We start from the raw sequence: 24,789 nt of genomic DNA, 5'->3' as shown, positions 1-24,789 counted from the left end.
TCGCGCTTGGGGCCCGCGGCGTTTCCCGGCTGGCGCGGCGGGTCGCCACCTCTTGTCTCCGCGGGGGTCGCTCGGGGCAGCTCCGCCATGGAGGCGGGGACGCCGGCGGGAGTCAGGTAACGCAGCCTGGGAGGCGCTCCTCGGCCGGCCCTCTCCTCGCTCCCGCTGCTGCCGGGGAGGCTCCTCCGGTTTCCGTGGGGAGCGGCAGGGTGCGGACGCGGCCCCGTGCAGCGGGTCGGGGCTGGGGGGCGTGCGGGGCCGCGCCGTGCTGTCCTCGCCGCTTCCCTCGCCGCCCTGCCTGGGCACAGCCTTCCCGCGGCGGAGCGGATCCACAGCGCCGGGGGTAGTGCGGGCTGCACCGGGTTCAGTGCGCCAACAGAGGCACACGAACTTGGAGCAAAACCCGAAAGGACATACGTGTCTTCAAGCAATAATGGGAAGGGCTGTGTGATCTAAAATATACGGTCACTGTGAGAGCTCAAATAATTATCCAGGACTTGTAATTGTGACTGAGCCTCTGTGGGTGCCGTCTGCATTTCCTATGTATGTAATTAATAAGTATTCTATAAGCATCAGTGCTTTATCTGCTAGCACTAGTACCTTATTCCCTTCCATCTATATCTGAACCCAGCACGATCTGGGAAGTATTTTGATGATAGACACTACTGGCAGCCCATTTTCTTTCAGGCAAATAAAAAAATTACTGTTATCTAATGAATCTAAAAGTTACATCAAGCCTAATGATAACACAGAGCTTTCAGCAGGACCATCGGAAGCCTCCCTCCTTTGTCGGTCCCACTGAAGATTGAAGAAAAGGGTGCAGGATTTCTTCGTTTCTGCCAGTCCTCCCCATTTCTCCATTCTTATTACTGGAAAATAATAATTAACTGTAATGACTGCAGAGGGAGGTCTGGCTTCAAAATGCAAACCCATAAGAATTCAAATATATTTCTGTTACTCATAGATTCAATAATTTCTCAAAATTTCAGGGTTTAAAAGGAAATGGTTCAGCATGAGACTAAATTTATGAGAAACTCTTCCCATATCTAAACACAGTAGTTCAAGGTCCATCGCATTTTATGTTGGACCAGAGTTTTCTGCACTGTCTTTAATTCTGACTGCTCTTAAAAAGGACCCCCATCATCTGATCATTTAGCAGGTGTGTGATGGACACATCTAAACACTTCCTTTTTCTGCTCTTTCTAGTGTCCAAGATGAGGCTGTGGATAAAAGCAACTTTAAGAAATGCAACCAGATTGCTTTTTACAGGTATGGAGAATTGTAGTGTAGTTACACATTGACTTTTAATCACAGCAAGTCTGCTATTTCAGGATTTATCTTTCAAAGGTGAGCATTCCACTTACCTATCAGCAAGCAATAATCAGTGGACTTTAAAACGTGTAGTTGTACACCCAGAATGTCTTCTGTTAAAGTTCAAAAGGATCAGTCCTCTCATCTGACAAAGCCCCAGCAATATTTTAATTTAAGTGCACTCAGATGCAGGTTGTTCTCTTGACATGGATGTTTCTTGACTATCTGCAGTTCAAAGCAGCAGAACGCTCAAGAGAAATCATTAGTCTCTGACAATAGTGTGTGTGATTACAGTCCTGTTGAGCAAGTACCTTGGCCAGAATTCAGAGTCAAATCTAAATTCTAGCTCACTAGTCCCTTAAAGCTAACCTTATGCTAAGTAAAATTTCTCATCCCATTTCTAACTGTGCTGTCGACCTTTTTCTTTACTCCATTGTGTTCTTTCCTGTGCTGACTGAAAGAAATGATTGCCTATTGGTACACAAATTAGTCACTGACATATTTGGTTTATTAATGAAGAAGTTTGTCTTTAAGGTAGCCTCCAATACACTTATCTTCAAATAGTTCATAAAACCTGGGCTTGGCATGGAGAATTCTACAAACAGTTGAAAGAGCCTTTATTTCAGGATTTCTGACCTAAAAACATTATCAGGGCCAAAAGCTGTTGTCAAAATTCTGTAGTCATCAAACTTCTTAAGAAACAATTTGCTTGGCGCATATTTGGAAGTTACAAATTACAAACACACACTGTTTCATCACCCCAAGATGTAGAAGGTGTTCCTTGGGGAGTTAGAGGGATATATGACAGAAAATGAAAAACAGACTATTCAACTGAAATTTCAGGGATAAATGAAAGAACAAGAATGTAATTGTACAGCTAAGAACTGGACACTTGAGACTATTATTGTTAAAAAAAAATACAGAATTCAGGCGAACCCCTGAACCCCTCTAACATCTCATTCATAAGCATTTAGGTGTGCTCAGAACTATATTCCTTCTTTTTCCTCTTGACTTAAAGTGCTAATAATTGTATTTGAAAAAGTTCAATAAAAATTATTAAGTAAACCTTTTAAACAATATTATGTCCCTCTGTATGATATAAGCTACAAGAGCTGGGGAGACCAAAAATAATTTTCTGTCTTGACAGGCGTCAGAAGCTTCTACATCCTGGAAAATCCTTGTATCGAGTGTTGTTGGATTCAGTCACATTAAGTGATGAGAATGTCAAATTCCAAATCATTCATGAGGAGAATAAGGTGAGATACCACATAGCATAAGAGGGTGCTTACAGAAAGAGCAGTGAATATTGTCAACACGACTAATAATATTTGCAGGTTTTGAGATTCTTCAGTGATAGATATTTGAGAGATAATGCAAACTATCAGGCTAAATATGTCCTTACTAATCAGCATTTAACTTTAAAAAAAATGGCTTTATGAAAAAAAAGAGTTATGAATAGAACATTTTTTTTCTGAAAAATATTTTAAATTCAGAGTTTTCTCCACTATTTCAAAATAATAAGTTATTTTTCTGTAATGCTAGATATCAGGTGCTTGAAGATAAAGAGGTCACTTTTAAAAGGCATTGCTTCTTCAAGGGGTGAAGTAGAGTTAGCTGGTGTAAATTTATATGGGGTGATGATTTTTACTCTCAACAATGCTAAAGAACAATAAATAAGAAAGCAGACATGTTTCATTTTTTTCCAGACAGTAAGTGTTTAGTGATGCTGTGTTAAAAATAAGTATTTTTTATCCTTACAAGTTTCTCGGTTTGCTCACAGGTTCTTCTGCAAGTAGAAATTTTTGAAATAGAAGGCAATATTTTCAGGCTTAAAATCGATGAGGCATCTCCTCTCAGAGCAAGATACAAAGTTCCTGATGTTCTTATAAAGGAACCTACCACCCAGAGGTAAGTGATGGGTGATTTAAGTGATGATGATTTAGCACCTCAATATCTTTTACATCTTCCTCCGTTATATTACAGTACAGTTGTCCCTCTACAATATAAAGTTGTTACAGGAAGAGAAAACAAAAATGCATATGGTTTATATACTTTCAAAAAATTATATTAAATTCTTAGGAGAATGTATTATCATAGGCATAAGAAACCTGAGCCTGTTTGACCAAATCAGAAAATAGCCTACTTGTTACAATGCAAAGCTTTTACCTAAGGCATTGCCTATTAATGTGAAAGGAATGCCAGCTCTGGATAGTTTTCAGGGCAGCTCTGTAGCCACTTTTTGCACTATGCAGTGAACCCTGAGCACAGCATGTGTTTCTGGCCTTCTTTGGCTCAACATTAGCCTTGAGGTTTTGTAATGTATGCAGATATTCTTAGCCCATCTTTTGTAGCAATTGTTATTGAGTTACAGTGGATTTCATGTGCTGCTGATTGATATAAAGCTGTTATTGCTTTTCATTTGCCAGACTGTTCATATCCCACAAGGAGGCAGGTGTTTTGGTACTGTCAAGTGTTAATGAGGACTACAAACTTCGAGTCACAGAAAACCCCTTCCAAGTTGAGCTGCAGTCCAAGGGTGAGACTGTTATGAGTGTGAATTCCAATGGTTTGTTGTATTTTGAGCACCTACAACCACCTCCCAGTGACAGGTACAGCATTTGTCTATCACATCATTGTATATATTGGTTGTACTGTAGCTGAAAATAAACTATGGAATTGCAATTTCTGAAAGCTCTTATGCACTGAAACATGACTTCTTTTTTACTTCATAAGTACAGTAAATACAAGGGGAAGTTTTAACAAACAAATTCTTGATCAATTAGCTGCAGACTGCTTTAATTCCTTGCAGCAGCCATGTGCAAAATGCTAACCTCATTTAATGGCCAATTCTGCAAAACACTAAAGCATCCTGGTGCCCCTTGTCTTTCTTGGGAATGAGTGATGGTAGTATGATGAGGTTATTAGTTTCATATTTTTTCTCACTAAATTTACTCTTTAAGTAAAGTGTTATTCACTAGAAGTCAAGTTTTGTTGAAATTACAATGTGCCATCTAGTTGCAAGATGTCATAGGTTAATCACACTACAAAGTGCTGGAAGGATGAGAAACCTCAGTGCAGGACATGTCATGATTAGAAAACGGGCATAGCAAGCACCTCTCTTGGAGCATCATTTTAAACATTGCAATTAACAGAGTGCCCTTAGTGGAATGATAAAAAAGTGAGGATCTTCTGGGCAGGTAAAATGCTGATGCAGATAGAAATAAACATAAAAAGCCAAGAAGACAACCTAACTCAAGTATTGAGTGAAGGTTATTTTAAGGCATTGAATATCAAAATTATTTCCAAGTTTGCACCAGAAGTCTTACATAATGTTTAAAGCAATGCATGGTGCTATTGTAAGTTTCTGTTTGAAATCCTTGCTTATGTTAACAATAAAGTGATTATTTCTATGTATTTGTTTCTATTAGAGAACATACAGCACAAAATGAGGAGGCAGCAAGTGATTCATCTAAGGTAACCCATGCTTACTGCAATTCAAGCAGGAATATTTTGAAAAGAAAATTAAATTACATGTTCATTTTGCTCTTTAGTATGTTTACAAATACAGTCCAACCACTTTCAAAAAGGACCTGGTATAACGTTGTGAGATATTTTACAATTTCACAGTTCAAGGAAGGTTTATGTGTTTTACCATGTCTGTAGAAGGCATCAGTCAGGTAGATTTAGCACAAAAACTTTTTTTTTCTATTGCTTTTTATTACTAATTTATTTTTCTTTGGTTCTCTTATTTGATCAGGATTAGATGTGTAAAAGGGAGCTTTGTGGTGATATTTGTCATTTTCAAATTCCCTGTTCATTGCAAAAACAAGACCCTTTTTGTAACAGTCAAAAATATGTCTTTACATACATTCAGGCTTAATACAGAAATAAAATTCTCTCTTAAAATAGACCAGGTCCTGGCAGTGCATAGAGGCACATAGCAGTTTTCCCAGGAGGCTGAGCTGTGTCTGGCATGTAATTTTAGCCCCCTGCAGAGCAGCTGGCTGCTTACTCTGCTATCCTGTTATAAATGGCAGGAGCTACACTGCCTTCAGCATATTTATGTTTGAGCTCTGATTTCTGCCAGGGAAAGCGCACAGCTGCAAGAGGCCACGTCCACTTATTGTGGGATGAATGTAGAAAAGAAAACTAGGGAGAGCACTGCAAGAAGTGTAAATTCTATGACTATGAATTACAGGACACAAGGAGGTTAAAAGTATCAGTTACACACACTCCAGAGTGTCTGAAGAGCTTTTTCTGTTGTCTGACCTCTACTATTTGGGGGACTGAGTTGGTTTCTGTTTGTATGTTTTTTTTCTGTTTGGTTCTACCCATGCATTTCATAAATTTAGTCAAGAAGAAACACATTTTTTACAGTGAGAATAATCACTCACTGGAACATTCCTAGGGATGTGGCACAGTCCCATCATGGGAGGTTTTCAAGATTTGTTTGATGGGCTGCTAGATAATCTCATCAAGGCTCCCTTTACCATTAAAGGTTGGACCAGGTGGTCTTTTGAGGTCCCTTTCAAACTGGGCTATTCTATCATTCTGTGATTATATCCAAGATCTTAGATATTACTTTTATGCTGTAGCAGACTGCTTGTGTACAACATATGCACATCAGTTCTTCAGTGTAAATTCCTGGAGCTGAATCTGATTTGTGTTTTTGATTTATTTATATTAGCCATATGTGGCCAAAAAAAAAAAATCAGTATAAATCTCATGTGAATAAACATATTTTTCTTAAATCTTAAAATTAGATGATGTGCGCAGTTTCATTTGCTAGGCTTAGCTATTTCTATTTGTACAGGAAAAACAAGAAGACCTAGGTCTCTGGCAAGAGAAATTTGGCAGTTTCTTGGACATCAAAGCTCACGGTAAGTCTCAGTCTAGTTCTGAAAACAGCTTTACTGTTTTGTATATACCCATGTTCATTCATATTTCTGTCTGCTTTCTGTTTACCTGCTTCATGTTTATCAATGTCCCACTTGCTCCTGCTTTTCAGTTGCCTTAACTTTGTTTTAAATCAGTAATCAGTGATGGGGAACAATTTGACAAAAACTCTGCAAATGTTCATTTGATCTCTATTTAAGAGGGAACACATTAAATATGACCCATTTCATCAACTCACTGTATGCCATTTCTGACATAGCATTAAGACTATCTGCATTGTCTGACTTTACATATATATATTGTATATAATACATTATTTCCTTTTTCTTTTCTTTTTTTCTTAGTATTAGTACATAGCATTGACTTCACCTGTAGTTTATTCTCATGACATATCAAAAATCATGTTATCTAAGCATTAATAATTGTCACAAAGACACTTCTTTGAAGGGTGGACTAAGAAAGGGAATACTGAGCAATGTTAAGTGATAAAGACAAAGGTTATAGACACATGAGAGCAGCAGCTCAAATACAATTTAAATTATAAATTACCAAAATATATGATGATCTACTGTCCATCCCATTGTATTCTATATTAATTAAGTTGGTTAGCTTTGTCCATTTCCATTATCATGCAGACTTTTATAGCAACCAGCACTACCCAGCAGCTGCAGTAGGAAGAGGGAAGTCTGAAAGCAATTTCTTTTGGTGGCAGAAACTTCCTCAGTTCACAGTCAAGACATAGAGGGCAGGAAGCTGCTGCCCTTGTTCATGCTATTTCTCATGTCTTAGGCCAGCATTTTGTTTTTGTGTTTTCTCTGCCGGAGGAATAAAGTATGGTCAGATTCTGATCCTGAAGGCGCTGCTTGTCAGTGTGCAGGATCTCTGGCTGCCTGCCAAAAGATGCTCTGGATTCAGTAGAGTGACAGGATGATATCACTGGTAGGGACTCTTGTGCATGCTACTCCCCTGGCTGAGGCTGAAGAGAAGACAGGTGGGAAACAGACAATTCAGATCCTGAAGTCCACTGTGCTACAAAGTTTGGCTTTTAGATACTGGGATAAAAACAGGAGATAATTTTAAGTGGTTTCACTACTGAATAAAGAAATGACCCATGATTACATGGATTTGGGGTTTTTTTTCTGTTAAAGTGATTCATTTCATCTTGCTAAGAAGTTCAAAATCAAAATAAATACAATAAAATCTGTTTCAAACATTACCTCTATAGAACAGAAATAATAATGGAAGTGAAGTTGAAAGGAAGCATGAAAGACTTAATTATTGAAACATTAAAACCTATTTTCTTTTGATTTATCTAGTTAGGTTGCTCTGCTTTATTCCTTTCAGATAAGCCTAAGAACTCTGCATTCTCATAATTTAATATTATTTCCACAGGTCCTACTTCTGTAGGCATGGACTTCTCTTTACATGGATATGACCATGTTTATGGAATACCACAACGCACAGAAACACTTCTTCTCAAAAACACCAGGTAAAGGTGTCAAGGCATCAGATTGCTAGTGAATGCAGTGTCTTTTTTGTTTTGTTTTGTGAGAGAGAGCTGTAACATTGTATTAATAATTTAATGCAGACAAGAGCTTGAGATACGTGTATCATGTAGTGTATATTTTAGTTTACTATTTTAGTTAGTTGAATTGTAGCCCCTACCCATGTGGAGTAAGGCATTCTGCTTTCCCGAGTATGCAAGTTCATGAATGGCCCTTTCTGTTCTCTCCCAATTTTCCATGCAGGTTTTTTTCTGACTTTCAGGATTGGTCATGTTTCAGCAGAACTCATAAAAGAGCAATTCTGTGGGAGAATTCAGAAATAATATTTTAGGATTTAAACCAAACACACAGTAGTTTCACTGGCAGCAAAAGTTTTGTTTGCTTCAGATAGTGAGGACCAAAGCAAAGAAGCAGTAATCTATGCAGGCCATCTTCAAGTTTAGTGAAACAGCAACAGAGTTAAAACTAGCCTAGTGCAAGATGCTTGCGTGTAACAAACACATCTGTTTGTTTTCCTAGAGATGGTGATGCCTACCGGCTTTATAATTTGGATATTTTCGGCCACAAGATACATGACAAAATAGGTATTTATGGTTCAGTACCCCTTCTCTTAGCACACAAGCCTAACAGAACTTCAGGGATCTTCTGGCTGAACTCTTCAGAAACACTGGTGGATATTAGTACAAAGGCAGTAGCTGAGGTGAGAATTATTCACTTTCCTAAGAATTAAATTACAAAAGAAAACACTTCAGGACAAGGCCAACAGGAATATAACACTATTGAAGATTTATCTTTTGCTCATTAATGAAGAATTATCAGTCCCTTCCTCCTGTCCTCCCTATTGCTAAATTTGTTGTATTAAACTAAAAGAGCAAAGAGATTACTCCTTTCAAGAGCCAAGTTATAGATCTTGTATCTTAACAGGTCTACAGGAGGAGACAAAGACAAAATACATAGAAAAAATTTACACGGATGTAGAAGGCAGAAAAATGGTGGACAAAAATCTTGATATTCATTTGGATTTGATAAATTTTTATGAGTGTTTAAATTCTTGGAATTGCCACAGATTTCTGCTTAGCAGGCTCATTCTTCTGTGTAATGTAATTGACCTTGAAAAAACATAAAATGTTCAGGAAAGGAACTCAGTCTTGAAACACGAACATATGAATTCTGTTAAAATTGAAACAATGACAAGCAAATCTTGCTTTTCCGGCACTGCATTATGTGGTAAATTTTGGGTTTTTTTTTTTTACTTATGATATAGATCCTACTCAAAGATCCTACCAAAAATTCATGATCCTTAGTTACGGAAATGCTTTAATATTTTGCCACTCATTACCCATTTTTTCTCATTAACTATTACTCTACTTCGTGTAAGTGGTATGCAAGGTAAAGGATTTGTGAAGGATATATAAGAAACATTCAGTGTGTATTCCTAATACCTGCCAGGTATGTGTTAATGAATTTTGTGTGTTTCTCTATTTGCTCCTTCATTGAATAAAAGTTTGATAGAGAGAGAGAGATTCAGGTTTACCTTGTTTTCCTTCTAAGCACACTCCATCCAGATCTGCTGCAGAGACTGCTAAGCAGAGAGCAGTGCCTCTGACTGATGTACGCTGGATGTCGGAAAGTGGAATCATTGATGTTTTTCTGCTGATGGGACCCACTGCATTTGATATCTTCAAGCAGTTTGCACAACTGACAGGTACTAACATAAATTGGAGTCAGAATGGCACACTTACCCAGGAGATTGTCTGAGGAACATGCTGTACCCAAGAGTGGGTCAATATTTACCTAGCCCATTGTGTGCAGGAGGCCAGTTGTTCCCAAACTGCAGTGTGTAGATCAAAGGCTCATGCTTTGTGAAGACAGGCCTCTGTCCTTGTTTTCCCTAGCGTTCACAGCTGGTCAAACTTGACTCTAATTGAAAAGCCAGCATAATCACTGCTATCTGAAACTGCACCCTTTGAGGAAGAGGCGAAACACAGTGGGCTAGAACTGCCAGTCACTATCAAGACATGCCAACTTATAATGTGAAAAGACTGAATTTATTGACAGTTTTATCTTTATTCATATACTCTTTCTAGGCACTCAAGCCTTGCCCCCACTTTTTTCTCTGGGCTACCATCAGTGCAGGTGGAATTATGAGGATGAACAAGATGTCAAGGAAGTGGATGCTGGCTTTGATGCACATGACATTCCTTATGATGTCATATGGCTGGATATAGAGCACACAGATGGCAAGAGGTATTTTACTTGGGACAAAAAGAAATTCCAGAACCCCAGAAAGATGCAAGAACATCTCAGGAAGAAAAAACGCAAGGTAAATAATATTGCGGGAAGAAAGAAAAGATTTCTCTGTAGTGTGAATCTACCCATCTAGCTTTAAGCATGGTACTTCAGATACTGGAAACAGGTGAACTACAACAGAATAAATTACACTGTGCTGCCATCTGGTGATGCTTCCAGCATGCAAGCTATCTTGTTTAATTCAGTTCCTCATGCCATTTAATTATTTAGTAGTTTGTTCTGTATCCTGACAATCCGGCTCAATTTGACCCATGTGAAACTCCATCTTAAAGAAGCAGCTCAGTGCTGTCATTGATGAACACAGCAGAGAACTTTTCTTCTTAACATGAGCTTTCACCATTGATAGTTTCTGTGGTTGCTTCAGCTTTTCTTTGTGTTTCTGTATTTCTGTTTTTACAGCTAAAATATTTTCCTTGGAATTATTGAGTTGTAGAATTGCTTAATGCTTGATCTTTGTCAAAAGTAAATGAACAGGGGATTGTTAAAATAGCATTCAAGTTCTATAATTTCTCAGTTGGAGCTATAGTACTTTCTCAGTTCTGCAGCAAAGCAGCAGAATGTAACTGCAAAACACAATACTTGTTGCTGTTGTATGCTACATAAACTAAAATGCATTTAAATGTCTTAAGGCATATGATTTTAAGCAGGCACATGAACACAGAAGTCAGATATTTTCCCATTCACAGATTACAGCAGTATATTTTTAGGGGTTGGGGTACTTGCTTTTATCTCAGTCAATGGTTTTTGTAATTTATTTCAGAAGGGTGAGTTCATGCACTCCTTGTAAATTCAGGTCCTGTACATATGTCTTAACACAGTACATAAAAAACCTGACATCTGCTTTTTAAAACTAGGGACACAGCTCTCTTCTTTACCTGAGAGTAAGTCATTCTCTGCCTTTTATCAAAAGTGAACTCTTACTGTTTTATTAAGCACAGCTAACGTTAATTATGTGTTTTATTTTCTTACCCTGGCAGCTTGTGGTCATTGTAGATCCTCATATTAAGGTTGATCCCTCATATACCCTGTATGCACAGGCAAAAGAAAAGGGTTATTTTGTGAAAGACAGAAATGGGCAAGATTTTGAGGGCATCTGTTGGCCAGGTAAAAACAACTTTGTGTCTTTATATTTTAAGCTGTTTATTTTAAAAAATTTGCAGAATAGTTTAATTGGGATGCATGGAAGCAGAATTGAATCCTTATAGTCCCTGCATTTGTTTTAAATATTAATAATTATAATAAGACTAATAAATTAAGATTAGTTATAAAAATGGGGGGGGGTGGTATAATCATGTCCTGATTGCCTCAGCTGTATAGATTACCTCTATCTATTGGATCTGCAGATAGTCCCAGTGCCTAGAACTAAGAGTTGGATTTATTGATGAGAGCAGCCATTCCTCTTCCTAGCTTGTCTTGGACACAGAAATGCAGCCTGGTCCATTGCAGTGAGCACAGCTTATGTAGTCTGCATGAAATTTAGTGGGCCCTGATCCAGAAGACTTTGATTCAAGACTAATACAGTGATTTGATGTATTTTGTTTCATGAGAAGATCTCATTGCAGGGAGGCAAAGGAGGTTGTCTCCCTTCTTTACAGACAGGAAGCCCACAGTCCTGGCAAAGGAATGATTATGGGAAAAATTGAGGCCATATTACAACTTCTAGCAGCATGGTAGGATGTAGTTATTCAGCTTCTCAGTGACATTTTTCTGTTTGAGCTCAGAATACCAGTGATGTTGTCTTTCCCTGACTACTTGTTCACATGTGAATGTATTTCAAACTGCTAGCAGACATCCTTAAATGGTGCTGAGCTTCAGACCTCCTGAATCTAAGTGTGTTGACCTTCACAACATGGCAATGGGTGTACTGAATTCCAAGTCAGCCTGGAATTTGCTCTTGAGCTTTAATTTCAGAAAAAAAAAAAAACTACATTATTGCTGCCTATGGAAACCATTGTCGTTTTCAGCCACTGTATATAGGTGCAAAGACAATGTTCTTAAAATCAGATAAATAATTGGGATCTCCCACATCCACAGGTTCCTCTTGTTACCTGGATTTTACCAATCCTGAAGTGCGAAAATGGTATGCAGATCAATTTGCCTTCAAAACATACAAGGTTTGTATTTATTTGCTCTGATCTACATATCCCAGAAAGCTTGAAAAGGGAGAAGAGAGAAGATACTGTCTAAGCAGTATTGTTGGCCCTTGTAGCTCTGTTACTGTGTAGAGGAAAATACCTTGATAAGCTGAAGTACCACAGAAGGATTTTGTTCATGGACTTAATCTACACTGAGACAGTTGGAACCCATATGCCACCAGTGAACACAGCAGTAAAAGGGACAAACTGCAGGCATTTTAAGAACCCATAATCTAAAACAGCTGCTGCTATTCCAGCCTTTACTACCATGATAGCACACAAGGAGTGATATGGGAGTGCACTCTCCCAGCTTAGTCACTTCATCCTGACCTTCCTGCTTAGTGCTGAAAGTGTCTGGGTAACCATTGCTGTTCCCCTCACCCTGCTTCAAAGTTCTGGTTTGCAGTAGAGTTGTTGAAATCACTTCCCTAGTAGACTTACATAGTAGATATTTCCCATGCTGCTTCTCCTCTCCAGCTTTCACCTCTGGCCTTCTCTGATTTTTCCTTACGGCTGTTTTATACTTCTCTTTCCCCTGCCTCTTTTCCCTCACCAGAAAGCAGGAATAGCAAGTGCCTACTGAGTTTTCTAAGAATTGCAAAGATCAAGTGGGCTTGCAGGCTGCTACCCTGACTAGAAGGGCCTCTAAGAAGGATGAGATGAATGACTGGGGGCTTTCAAGTGACCTGAGAAGTGTAATTTACCAAGTCTTGCTTTTGTGCTGCTGTGTCTACTCATACCCCAGACTGGTCTGACACCCACTTGAGATAAACACTCTAAGTCACAGGATTGACTCTGTCAAGACCTAATTGAAGCCCTGTTTCACAGGCATCCACTAATATCCTCTTTGTGTGGAATGATATGAATGAGCCTTCAGTCTTCAAGGGGGCAGAACTGACAATGCAGAAAGATGCTGTGCACTACAACAACTGGGAGCATCGGGAAGTACACAACCTCTATGGATTCTACCAGGTAGAGCAGAAAATGTGATATCATCTGTGCCTTAGTACCATAATAATGTAAATTACATTGGCTATGACTATTGAATCTTTTTGTTAATGTATATTCTAATAAGAACATGTTATTTATTAATAGGTATTATTTCTGGGTACAGAATTGTCTTCGTTTTTCTGCCTTAGAAGGGCTAAAAAGACAGTGTAGAAAGTACCCTAATTAAAGTGTTTGTCTTCCTGACTTTTCTATTCATGATTTTCAGCAAATGGCAACTGCAGAAGGGCTCATCAGGCGATCTTCAGGAAAAGAGAGACCATTTGTCCTCACACGATCTTTCTTTGCTGGATCACAGAAGTATGGTTAGTAAGGATTAGCTGGATGCCTTCCTTGCTGCTTTGTTCTATTAAGTTTGATGGATAGTAGTCTAGAGAGGACAGAAACTGTTGTAGAAATACTGATGTGGTTAGCTCATAAGAATGCAAGTGATTAAAAAAATCAGGAGAGGCTGGCAAGGTGTGTATGAGTCAAAGATAGAACAGCAACCTGTGTCCTGTGATAGACCAATACCTGTTTTTATTGCCTATTTCAGGATCACACATGTATAAAGAAAAAGAAAGGTGCAATATACAGGAATTCCAAAGTAGTTTGTGATTATTCTTGCCTTCTTTCCTTAACTGCAAGCATAAACTGAGATATACATTCAATCTTCCTGCGTAATCCTGAAACCGGGTATTTCCAGGGGCAGTGTGGACTGGAGACAACACAGCAGAGTGGAGTTACTTGAAAATATCCATTCCAATGCTTCTTACCATCAACATGGCAGGGATTTCATTCTGTGGAGGTAATGTGTTTCTCACTGTGCATAAATGGTGCCACCAAGCTTGTATTCCCAAGGTAGACTTCAACAGAGACGGACGGTGGAAAGCTCAACAGCCCTCTGCATTTCCAGGTGGTTTCACAGATTAGTCTGGTTTCAGAAGCCGGAAACCTGGCTCTCATTATCATGTCTCCACTAACTTTTGTGCAGTGTTTGTGTTCCATCTGGAGCAGCAGTCCTCAGGTAATTTTCTGTTCACAGTCCTGTGTTCTGTGACAGTCCTCTGTCCCTGGGAAAGTCACTCACTTAGCCTTCAAAACATCTCTTGAGATTTTTTCAAAGCATAACTTGTTGCACTGGTTTTTTACTCTTATTTGGACAAGCAGCTGCCCAACAGCTGAACAGAACAGTGAACAAACTGTGAAATGCATTTATACACTTGGAATGTTTGTTAGAGGAGAGCTTCGCATTTTCCAGAGCAATCTCCAAAACTGTGTATTTTTATTTGTCTGCGCAATGTCTAGCTGATGTGGGAGGGTTTATTGGAGATCCAGAACCAGAGTTACTTGTTCGCTGGTATCAGGCGGGAGCCTACCAGCCCTTCTTCAGAGGTCACTCTAACACGGAGAGCAAACGGCGCGAACCGTGGCTCTTTGGGGAGAAGAACACCCAGATCATCAGGAGAGCCATTAGAGAGCGCTACGTCCTCCTGCCCTACTTATACACTCTGTTCTATCGGGCACACACGGCGGCTGAACCGGTCATGAGGTAAGAGCATGAGCCAGGATGCCTAGAGGGTACCTGCAGGAGCTTACTTGGAGAAGGGAGGTTAAATTACCACCTCTTAATTTTATAGTTACTTATTTGAATATTGAAAGGGAGAAAAACAGAGAGAAGTTCTAATACTGAATTCTCTTTTCATGCATTCTGCAAACTTTGTTAGGGCTCTCGGAGGAAAATTATGTTCTGAGTTTTTTCCCAAACAACACTTGGAACACACTAATTCAATAAACACATTCCAGTCTTTGAACCTTTTAGAGTAGTCTGGGCTTCAAACTTTTCATCATGATAAAGACCATCACATAGTAGTCCAACCAGTACATAAAACAGTGCTTAATGGACTGTGAACTTGTTGAACTCAAAATGCAAATGCCTATTTGCCTCTCATGAAAATATTTGTTACTGCTTAACTGTTATTGTTATAAAATCTTATTTCATATTAATAGTTTTATCATTTTTTTCTGAAGTATTGCTTATAATGTTTCTTTTAGTAGAGAATTTAATAATCTAGAACATAAATGAAATTGTAAAATAAATTATTTGTTCTGTTGCTCTCTAACCTCTTAAAAATGTACCTCTGTGGAACTGAATGCAGCATTTCTTTCGGGAAGAGATTAATGCCATTAATCTCCCTGGTATAGATTATAATCTGTGTGTTTGCAGTTGCCCTAGAACTGTTCTTTTGCTCACATTTACCTTTATATTTTGTTATGCAGATACATCTCATAAGTTTTAAAAACATAGGTCTTTTTGACAAGGGTTGAGTGGTTTGAGTTTTGAAGATAATTTGCATTACAGACATAATAGTGTATCTGTCTGCACATATGTAGGTGTAAATGCACCTGTTTTATGCACTGACATAGACAGTGGGTTTCTGTCTTTCTTGAAATGAAGCTTCTGTTGGCATGTGAAGTGCCCACAGTATTAAATCACACTTCCATTGTGTTAAGTTTGCTGCAGTAAGTACAGAATTAGAGAGGAATTGTATTTTTCTCACTGAGACAAGCAGAATGGAAAGTCTCATTTCTAGCACATGAGCGGCAGGACTGCAGTGAACAAGTGGATTCTTGTGAATGAGCAGGTGAGCCAGGCTTTTGTGTAAAGAAACCCAGACCCTGTCTCTTAACAAGTTATTGTTGTCATAATCTCTCAAACTTTAAATATACAACTCCTGTTCCATAACCAGATGGTTATTACACTACCCTTTTTTAAGAAAGACTGAAAATGAGCTTCTGGTGCAGGTTTTTCAGGTGTGGCCAGGGTGAGACTTTCTATAAAAGCAGCAGGGAGTTGTTGAGAACAGGAAGGACTGTGCTGCAGGGACTAGCTCATCAGGGGCCAGCACTGCTGGTAGACTGGGACACAAAGGCTCATTCATCTCTCCTTTGATAGAAGGAAGGTAGATGTAGTGCAAGGTTGTAAGGAAGAAGGTAAGAGGGAAGAAATCAATGCCACAGATGTAAAGATAGTATGCTGAAGTGTATTAACCATGCTGTACTGGGACTCTCAGCAGGGGCAAAGGGGCACTTTGAGTCACTACACAAAAGAGAATCTTGCCCTGTCTTCAGTTCTTGATAACTGTGCCTTGTAAAGAGAGGAAGAATATGGAGCCTGAAAATGCCAGAAAGACTTGAACAGGTTGATTGGAGAGGAAAAATGTAACTGAATGTCTTTCTTTTCTACAGGTCTCTCTGGATAGAGTTTCCAGGGAAAGTGGAAACTTTTGATGTGGAAAATGAGTACATGCTGGGTAAGCAGGTGTCTTATTCCCTGCAATTTGAGTTAAATATTTTTGAGGCGTTGCATGACAAAAAGAAAATATAAAAACACTACCCAAAACTTAAAAAAATATATAATTGAATATAGAACTTGAGCCCTCTTTAAGGGACCTACTTTTAACAGCACTTTGAAAACAGAGGACATAGGAGATGCAGAAAGTTCAGTTGTATCTCACTAGTCACTTTGAAAAAACATGATTGGTTTTTACCTGAAACATCAAGTTCAGTGGAGCAGCTAAGATCACAGTCTGCTTCAAAAATGGCAGTAGTAAACAACTACCACCCAATCATGATTGGTTTTTACTGTGGTATGGCTGGCTGAAGTCAGTCAGCTATCAGCCCACTACACAAGCCTTTTTCTTCAGTAGAAAGTGAACCTAAGCATATGACATGCCCCAGCAATCTCCCAAAATGGCTGTGGGAGGTTGACAACCCCAGAGCACACAGGTTCTGCTCTGGGGAGATGCAGCCTTGAGGACCATAGCTGTGTTTATGTTTTTCTCCAGGAAATGCTTTGTTGGTGCATCCAGTCACAGAGAAAGAGGCCAAGACAGTGACAGTTCTGTTTCCAGGGTCAGAGGAGGTAAGGATGTATATGAATTGCTCAACTGTTCAGCTCAAAGAAGTATTTTATGCAGAAACCTTCCAGCTCCCCACCTAATAACAGCTGAGCACTACTGCTGTGGCAAGTCTTGGCTGGCCATGCTGTGCCACTCTGAGCCCTTCCTTCCATCTTGATGCCTTGCTTGCTTGGCTCACAGTTAATTTGCTTTCTTGCTTTTCCACGAGCTGCCACACAAATTTCACGTCACCTACACTTTAAATCTCCCTTCAAAGCTTGCTCATCAATCACCATGAAACACCTTCCCTACATTGTCAATTTCCTTTTCACATGTATTTTTCTTTGGGTTAAACTTCTCATTTTTTGTAGAGAAAAAGGGAACTTTGAAGAAAGGTCAAAAGGAAATCAGAGGGAAACTGTGGGGAGGGAAATTGTAACAAGACAAGCCTCAGTAGCCCAGGACATGTATAGCAAACACTGACTCATACAGAGAGCAGTTCCTCTCTGAACTAAAGGTATTTATCCACAGGATGGCACAGTGGTTCACACCGACAAAGAACATTTGGCTACAACAGCAGTGAAGTGGAGGAAGGGAAATTATTCGGGGAAAATAGTTGCTAAGGGAAAGCCTGAGACTCCAGAGAGTAAGCAGCAGAAGGGAGAGTATGAGACCATGCAGAGCCTTGTGACTCCACTAACGCACCTGAGAACAGTTAGAATTCTTCTCAGTTTAAGGAGAAGAATGGACTAGGCTCTCCAGACAAGTTAAGGAAAATACTTTTGTCAAGATCTCTGTGGTAATTGAGTGCTTGTTACACTTAAACTACTTAAACCTGCTGCCAAGTGTGGTGCACAGGAGATTCAGATGCAGCTCTCTTTTGTCACCTGTTAATAGCAAATTTGTTTTTAATTTTCACTTCAATATAAATATGCTTTTTCAAGAACTATATTAAAAAAAAAAAGTGTTTCATTATTTTGCACTTCCAGATGCTTTATGACATACAAGACATTATGCAAACTGTAGAAAAGGTCAGATTATTTTTGTGCATCAGAAATTACAATTTATTCTTTCCATCCAGAAGGTCATTTAATTTAAAAAGTAAATGCTTTTTCTTGCCTATCAAATAGTTTGTTAGGAATACTGATAAGTTAAGGAGGGTAACTGCATCTACAGAGGGAACAGATTTTGGCATATGTGTCATGCTCATTCTTATTTCATTTTTTCTAGATTTGGTATGATTTCAGAAAATTTAAGCGAATGGAAGATGCAGGCACAGTGAAGATCCCAGTTACACTGGAGAATGTATGTTTTTGTTTTAAAATGCTACTTTCATGGAGCAGAAAAAAACCCCAAGCTTTTGTTTTGTCAATATTCAGAATCAGAAAAGTGACAGTTCAATCTCCTTGTAGAAGTGTAATCTAAAATAGCTTTTGTATAAAAGTCCCATCTCCTTTGTTGTTAGATTAAACACTCCTGTGTCCTGGTGGTAAAGTGAGGGTTACAAGGGTTAGTTTTCCAAGCAAAATTATTTTGCTTATATACATATAGAAGGTTACTACTATTCCCATTGTTAGTTGAATTATTTCCTTTATATATTTGTGGTAAAAGTTCATTTATAAGTTGAGCAAACTTCTGTTATCTCTGATCCTCGTTAAAATTACATTATCGGAGTGCGGGAACCTTTCTGCCCTAGCTTTGTGTTTTTGCAGATTCCTGTGTTCCAGCGGGGGGGCACTGTGATACCTCTGAAGACCACAGCTGGAAAATCCACTGAATGGATGATAGATATTTCTTATGAACTCCACGTGGCCTTAGACACAGAGGTACTCTGGGATAGTGTTCCCTTTTTACAAAGATGTCTTCTACTCCATCTGACCTTTGCAGACCCTTGCTGCCTGTTTGATCAGCACAATGGCATCTACATTTGAGTGCCCAATAGCTCTTCTCCACTTGTGCTGTTTGAGGGGACTCAAACCTCTCTTCCACTGTCCCCTCTAAGCATGACTGTCTGAGCACAGCAGAGGCAGAACATTTTTCTGACCTTTTTCAGCCCTTGTCTAGTCCCTTGGAGGAAGGAGCAGAGAATGAGCAGGTCACAAACTTCCTTTTGGACACAGAGAGGGAATTTCCTACAACTGTCTTTGCTAATAAAGAGATGACACATGGCACCTGCATCAATTCACAAAAATCAGGATGTCCATCACTCTCAGAGCTGGATTGCCTGAGCCTTCCAGGGATACAAGCTGCTAAAGAAAAATAAACACACACCTTCAATATGAAGTATAACGTATAGTGGGACAGTTTCATTATTCAACACTAGAAGCTGCTGTTAATTTGTGCTCTATCTGGTGTGTTTCACAGGCCTGTGCCATAGGCGAGCTCTACGTAGATGATGGGCATTCATTTCAATATCTCCACAAGAAGCAGTTCCTGTATCGGAAATTCACTTTCCACAAGAACATTCTCTCTTCCAGGTAACAGCAATTATGGACAAAAGCCACCAACACACTGTCACTGGAAGTGCCTGTTCCAGTTCATGAGGCCTTCTTACAAATGTAGCAGTATTAGTCTCATATGCTTAGTGAAGTCCGAGAGTGTGCATAATCTGTCATAAAACTGCAGAAGTAAACAGTGTTCTACATAAGTCTGAAGGCAGTAACACATGAAATGCTGAGTTGTCTCATATTGTTTCAGTATAGTCAAACTCAGGATTCTGCAGATTGACACAAATATGAAGTCAGTCATTAGAAAGAGTACAGCGTATCTGAGAGACGAAAAAGATAAATCGGGAGATTTGCAAGTAGGCAACACCTGGAGTGTTTATATTTTCTAAGATTTGCTCTCTAACATAATCTTTGCTGAGAGGGTGGTCAGTCACTGGAACAAGTTCCCCAGGGAAGTGGTCAAGGCATCAAGCCTTTCCTAGTTCAAAGCACATCTGGACGATGATCTGAGCCACATGGTTTAGGTTTAGGTAGTCCTGCAAGGAGCAGGGAGTTGGGCTTGATTCTTACATGCCCCTTCCAACCTGAGATATTCAGTGCTTCTGTCTGGGAAGCAAAACCACACCATTGCAGTCTCCCAAAGTAATCAACAAATTCACCATATATATTAGCATGAAGAAAATCACTTGAAGGAAGGCACAAGGGAATAGCACCTGTAAAGGCTCAGTGACAAAACCTAAAAGCCAAAGAGCTGCCAAATATGTCACTAGAACACTTCTACTATTGAGGTATATTGCACAGAGGGCTGTGTAGTGCATAAATGGTGATTCTACAGGCATTTTTTGTCTTTGAAGCTTCAAAAATATGCAGGAGTTGGTCCTAAAGCTACAAAATTTAACACAGAGCAAAACTAGTTTAGCTTGTATAATGTGGTTAAAAGTATACTTCAAATGTCTTTATCTGGAATATGAAACCTGAAAAGCTTAAAAATTCAGGATGGGAAAGAAAAATGTTGCTAAATTGCTAGCAAATCTAGAAGTTGGAAACAAAGTAATTTTGAGATTAATAACATTCTGTTCATTAAAAAAGTTACATTTTGATTTGAGGCTTTTAGAGCTTTTTAATAAAAATTGAATTAGTTACAAAATGAAACATGATTTTGTCTCAGATTGGAATATTTTACATGAAAAAAATGTTAATATTAGCTTTACATTTATATTTAGGAGTTTTAACTACTGTTTTGTGAAAATCCAGAACTTTTCTGGTTCTCAAAGTCATGCTTTTTGCCATAAAATAGCTTCTCAAACTGTTTTTCTTCTGGCTGTGAAATCCAATATGCAGTGAAAAAATCAGCTGACAGTGGGAAAAAGTTTTGCTTGTTTTTAAGAGAAAGATAAATAGAGAGAAGGAAACTAGTATAGGGAGCTTTCAGGATGAGACTGAAGTAATAATTTGTGTGATACTGAACTTATACTGATGGAAAGAAATTTATGTATATGAAATAATTTTCTTTTTTCAGCTGCATAGATGAAAGCGGGCAATACCACACTACGTGTGTAGTTGAACGGGTGATAATTCTGGGATTTGGAAAGCAACCCACTTTTGTGACAGCCAGTGCCAAGGGTAATGAATTTGCTTCCATTTTACTACAATTTTTTCAAATTCTGTTGCTCTACTGCCATTCACTAGAGGTGTCAAACTGACAGGTCTGCAAAGGAAGTGTGTTACAGCATAGGAAGCCTCTTTGTTTAGTTTTCTTTGCTACTTTTTTATATCAAGGACAGAATTTAGTGAAAGGAACCAGCAGGTATTCACCACTAATACTACATGCAGAACTGAAGAACACTGACCTTGAAAGATGATAAATACATCCATAAATGTGGTTTGGAATGAACACATTCAGGCAATGTTGTCCTGCACAGAACATGAGCAGAGATGGCGCTTCAAATGAAGGCCCATTTGCTCAGGTCTGTCAACATGCCTAATCTAAAACAGGAGACTTGCAGGCAAACCCAGATTTACTCTTCTGTTTCCATGCTCATCCAAAAGCTGTAGAGTTCCTGACTATATAGACATCTCTAGAAGTTGCGAGGTATCCCACAGGGATAGGCAGTAGCATCTACAGAAAGGTCTTACAATTTCTGGTTGCTTTCCAAGCATGTCCCTTCACTTTGAGAGTCATGGGGAAATGGACTTTCTGCCTCCACCTGTCAAGGGTGCTTGGAGGAACACCTCTGCAGAAACCAGGGTGATTTTTTTCAGAAAAATTCTTGAGTAGTTCCATAGTTCGATGTACCATAGTTTGAAAGATCAGAAAAAAATAAATAGTTACTTTCTTATTGCACTGCATTCTTCTATGTGTGCTGGGAAGATTTGACTTCTATTTGTTTTTTAATCAATCCTTTCCAACAGTGGTAGGGACAGTCAGAACTGAAAACTGTAGAGAGTCACGTGTAGCTGTGTTTCAGAAGAATTCTTAAATTAAATAGAAAACTCTCTTGTCCTGTTCAGATGGTAAAAAAAAAGAAGTGGTTTTCACATACGATACGAAGACCTCTGCACTGACACTGGAAAACTTAGCCCTGAGTGTTGATGCTGACTGGGAGATCTGTATCAGCTGAAAGAAGACTCAACTTCTTTGGAGAAACTGTCCATTGAGAGGCTGAGGAGAAGTAAACTGGGAGGACTTCAGATATTCACTTGAATCCAATTAAATCAACAAATTCCACCAACACACCCAAACTAACATTTCTTACAATTTTTCTTTTAAAGCGCTAATTTAGACTTGGATCAATTTTCTGTTCAGCAAAAGTAATAGCACTGGGATTGTATCTTTGGGGAAAATAAGCTAAATACTATTTGCATTAGGCTAGCTTCAGTTAGGCATTAAGCTTCAGTTCTGCCTTCACTTGCAATAAAAAATGAGTTGATGGGGTGGGATTGTGGCTTGTTGGCACAGGCCTTAATGTAAGTATTTTAAAATCACACTATTCAGAGGCTGGAGCACATGAGGAGATCTGGGCCAGTTCAACAAGCAGCATCAGCAGATATGACAGATACAGAAGGAGCCACCCAGTGTGATCACAGACACTTCTGCTTCCCAGTCCTTATGGCAATACAAAATTAGCTGGTCTGCACAGGAAAGTAAACAGCAGGCTGGCCAAACAGCTCAGGCACTGGAGGTGAGGGTTGGGTAGCTTGTGCCAGTCAGTTGGGCAATAGTAGAAGACAGTAATGTGGCAGTGCAGAAGGCAGCTTTGAAACAGCCAGCTTTGAAACTTGGATTTCAAAAAGGCACAGGTCCTCCACTGGCATAGGATAGCAACTATACTCACACAAAAACATTTTCCATGTTACTGCTCCCCTCCATCTGAAGGTACTACTTTAAAAAAGTTTTCTGTTAGGAAAGAATTGGAATTGATGGTTGAACGTCATTGATTAAAGCCAGCCCAGTGAAGGAGCTGTGCTTTCCCGCATCTTCCATGTCCTGCCAAGTTTTGGCTTCCTTTAGAAAAGTTTTAGTCATGTCACTTTTTAGTATCTGGCTGAGATTTGAGCTAGGCATTTATGAAGCAGAATTTAATTTTAATGGGATTAATTCTGCATTCAAGCATCCCACTTTGTGTTACAGCTCAGCCTAATGTTCCCATGCCTACTTTTCCCACTATGTCTGCAAACGGAACTGGTGTGTTTTGATGCTTGCTTTGCTTGCAAAACAGAGATATCCTAAGTCCCACATCCATTACATCCTGCCTATTCCCTCCCTTTTCCATCTTAGGTATCTCTTTTCACAGGCTGCCATTGCTCCACAGGGTTTGTTTACCCTTTCCATTTGCCAAACTTGTCAGCTATAGTATTTAGAAACCAGTTCTGCTTTGAGTCAAACCTGAGCATGCCATCAGTTGGGTTTCTGGTTTTTCTGGATTTCTAGTTAATTTCATTCCTTTTAGTAAGATAAGGAAGTATTTTCTAAAAACATCAGTAAATTAACTCGTAGGAAACAGAGAAAGATGGTCGCCATTTTTTGCCAGCTAAAGGTAGCATGACATTACTAATCCCCCTGTCATTCCCACCTGCTGCTGTTTGTCCTCTGCAGGGCAGATTTCTGAGAACAGCAAGCATGAGAGCAAACTGTGAGTGCTCTTGACTACTCAAGTGTAGTTTGTTCCCCAACAGACCCTTAGTTTCCTTCTTTTTTATTCTGCAGAGCTATTTGTCAGCACCTTCCAGGAGCCAGTGTGAGCCTCCACTCCAGGAACAGGCAGCATAAATACCGTTGTGCTTAATGCAAATGTGTTAATCCAGGTAGAACAGCAGCAAACAGAACTTTTGCATCCGTGAAAAGAGACACAGACCCTATTTTTCTATCAACTTCTAAGCTTTGATTGATGATTTCTTACTATCCTTAAGCATAGCAGTGCTTCTGACAAGATACAGTTATTGTCTTGGGTAACTTAATAAAATATTTTAACTACTATTTCTCAAATTGGAAAGTGAAATAAAGTAATAATGAAGCAAGTTTCATGCCTTTTTCCTTCTGACCTTCTTTCTGCTGTTAAGAATCACTAATGAGTATTCTTCCAAGGGTACCTGGTTAATGTGAATGACTTGCCTTTATTCTCTGGCCCTCAGTAAGATATCTCCACCATAGTAAGTACTCATGGGTCAGATTTTCAGTGGTATGAAGTTCCTAACATCCATGGATCTCAGTAGCAATTAGTTGCTGAAAATCTTAGCAGTTTGGTCTTTTGATCTGATAAATTTCAAAGAATATTATTTACATTGTTGTTTGTAGTAACTCACATATTTTTTCACATATTTATGCCATAAATGAAGAAATAAATTTTTGGTATATCTTTACAAAAAAAAATAATTTTGTTCAATTAGTGAAAACAGCTGGAGAGAAAACTCTATACAAATTAAACAGCAATATTAACATTTTAGATTAATTCACTACAGATTAGTTACTGTTGAACAGGTCAGCTATTTGGGTACTTCTGCTTGCAGTAAATTCCATCACATACAGGATTTAGTTCCTGAGAATTTGTTTTGTAATTTGTATTAAAGAACACATCCATTCTCCTCTATAGAATATTGTATTTATTTAAAGACACCATTTGTCTTTTACTACAGGCTCCTGTAAAAAATACCAAAACCCAACTTAACAAACCCATGTCTCCAGTAAGAAATAAGAAAAGGAGAAATTGTGTTTTAAACAGGTGTAATTCCTGAACATGCCTGAAGAGCAACATTAGTGTAGAAGTGAGAAGTGCATGTCCACCTGCCATTCCATATG

At 38.9% G+C, this 24,789-nt stretch overlaps 1 protein-coding gene across 4 annotated transcripts; it reads left to right on the top strand.

The window, feature by feature from the left end:
- Positions 1-35: 35 nt before the first annotated feature.
- Positions 36-24,017, top strand: GANC (glucosidase alpha, neutral C). Of its 4 annotated transcripts, XR_008431429.1 has the most exons (25): positions 36-116; positions 1,207-1,269; positions 2,459-2,567; positions 3,092-3,219; positions 3,738-3,920; positions 4,740-4,785; positions 6,125-6,191; positions 7,600-7,696; positions 8,232-8,412; positions 9,264-9,417; positions 9,800-10,035; positions 11,000-11,126; positions 12,057-12,136; positions 12,986-13,129; positions 13,374-13,470; positions 13,851-13,952; positions 14,453-14,696; positions 16,394-16,458; positions 16,993-17,069; positions 18,277-18,351; positions 18,759-18,872; positions 19,411-19,523; positions 21,013-21,116; positions 22,005-22,165; positions 22,489-24,017. XR_008431429.1 is itself a non-coding variant. In XM_053945622.1 (24 exons), the coding sequence occupies exons 1-24, from the start codon at positions 88-90 to the stop codon at positions 23,733-23,735; spliced, it is 2,670 nt and encodes an 889-aa protein (XP_053801597.1). In that variant the 5' UTR covers positions 36-87; the 3' UTR covers positions 23,736-24,017. The 4 variants fall into 4 exon arrangements, 2 of the variants coding, with proteins under 2 accessions (XP_053801597.1, XP_053801596.1); XM_053945622.1 differs by lacking the exon at positions 22,005-22,165 and having other exon boundaries at positions 23,701-24,017; XM_053945621.1 differs by having other exon boundaries at positions 22,005-24,017.
- The last annotated feature ends 772 nt before the right edge of the window (positions 24,018-24,789 follow it).

This window comes from Vidua chalybeata, chromosome 6 (genome assembly GCF_026979565.1).
Source record: "Vidua chalybeata isolate OUT-0048 chromosome 6, bVidCha1 merged haplotype, whole genome shotgun sequence".
Classification (NCBI taxonomy): Eukaryota; Metazoa; Chordata; class Aves; order Passeriformes; family Viduidae; genus Vidua; species Vidua chalybeata.
Note: the sequence above shows the minus strand (reverse complement) of the source record. Positions and strands in the feature narration are given on the sequence as shown.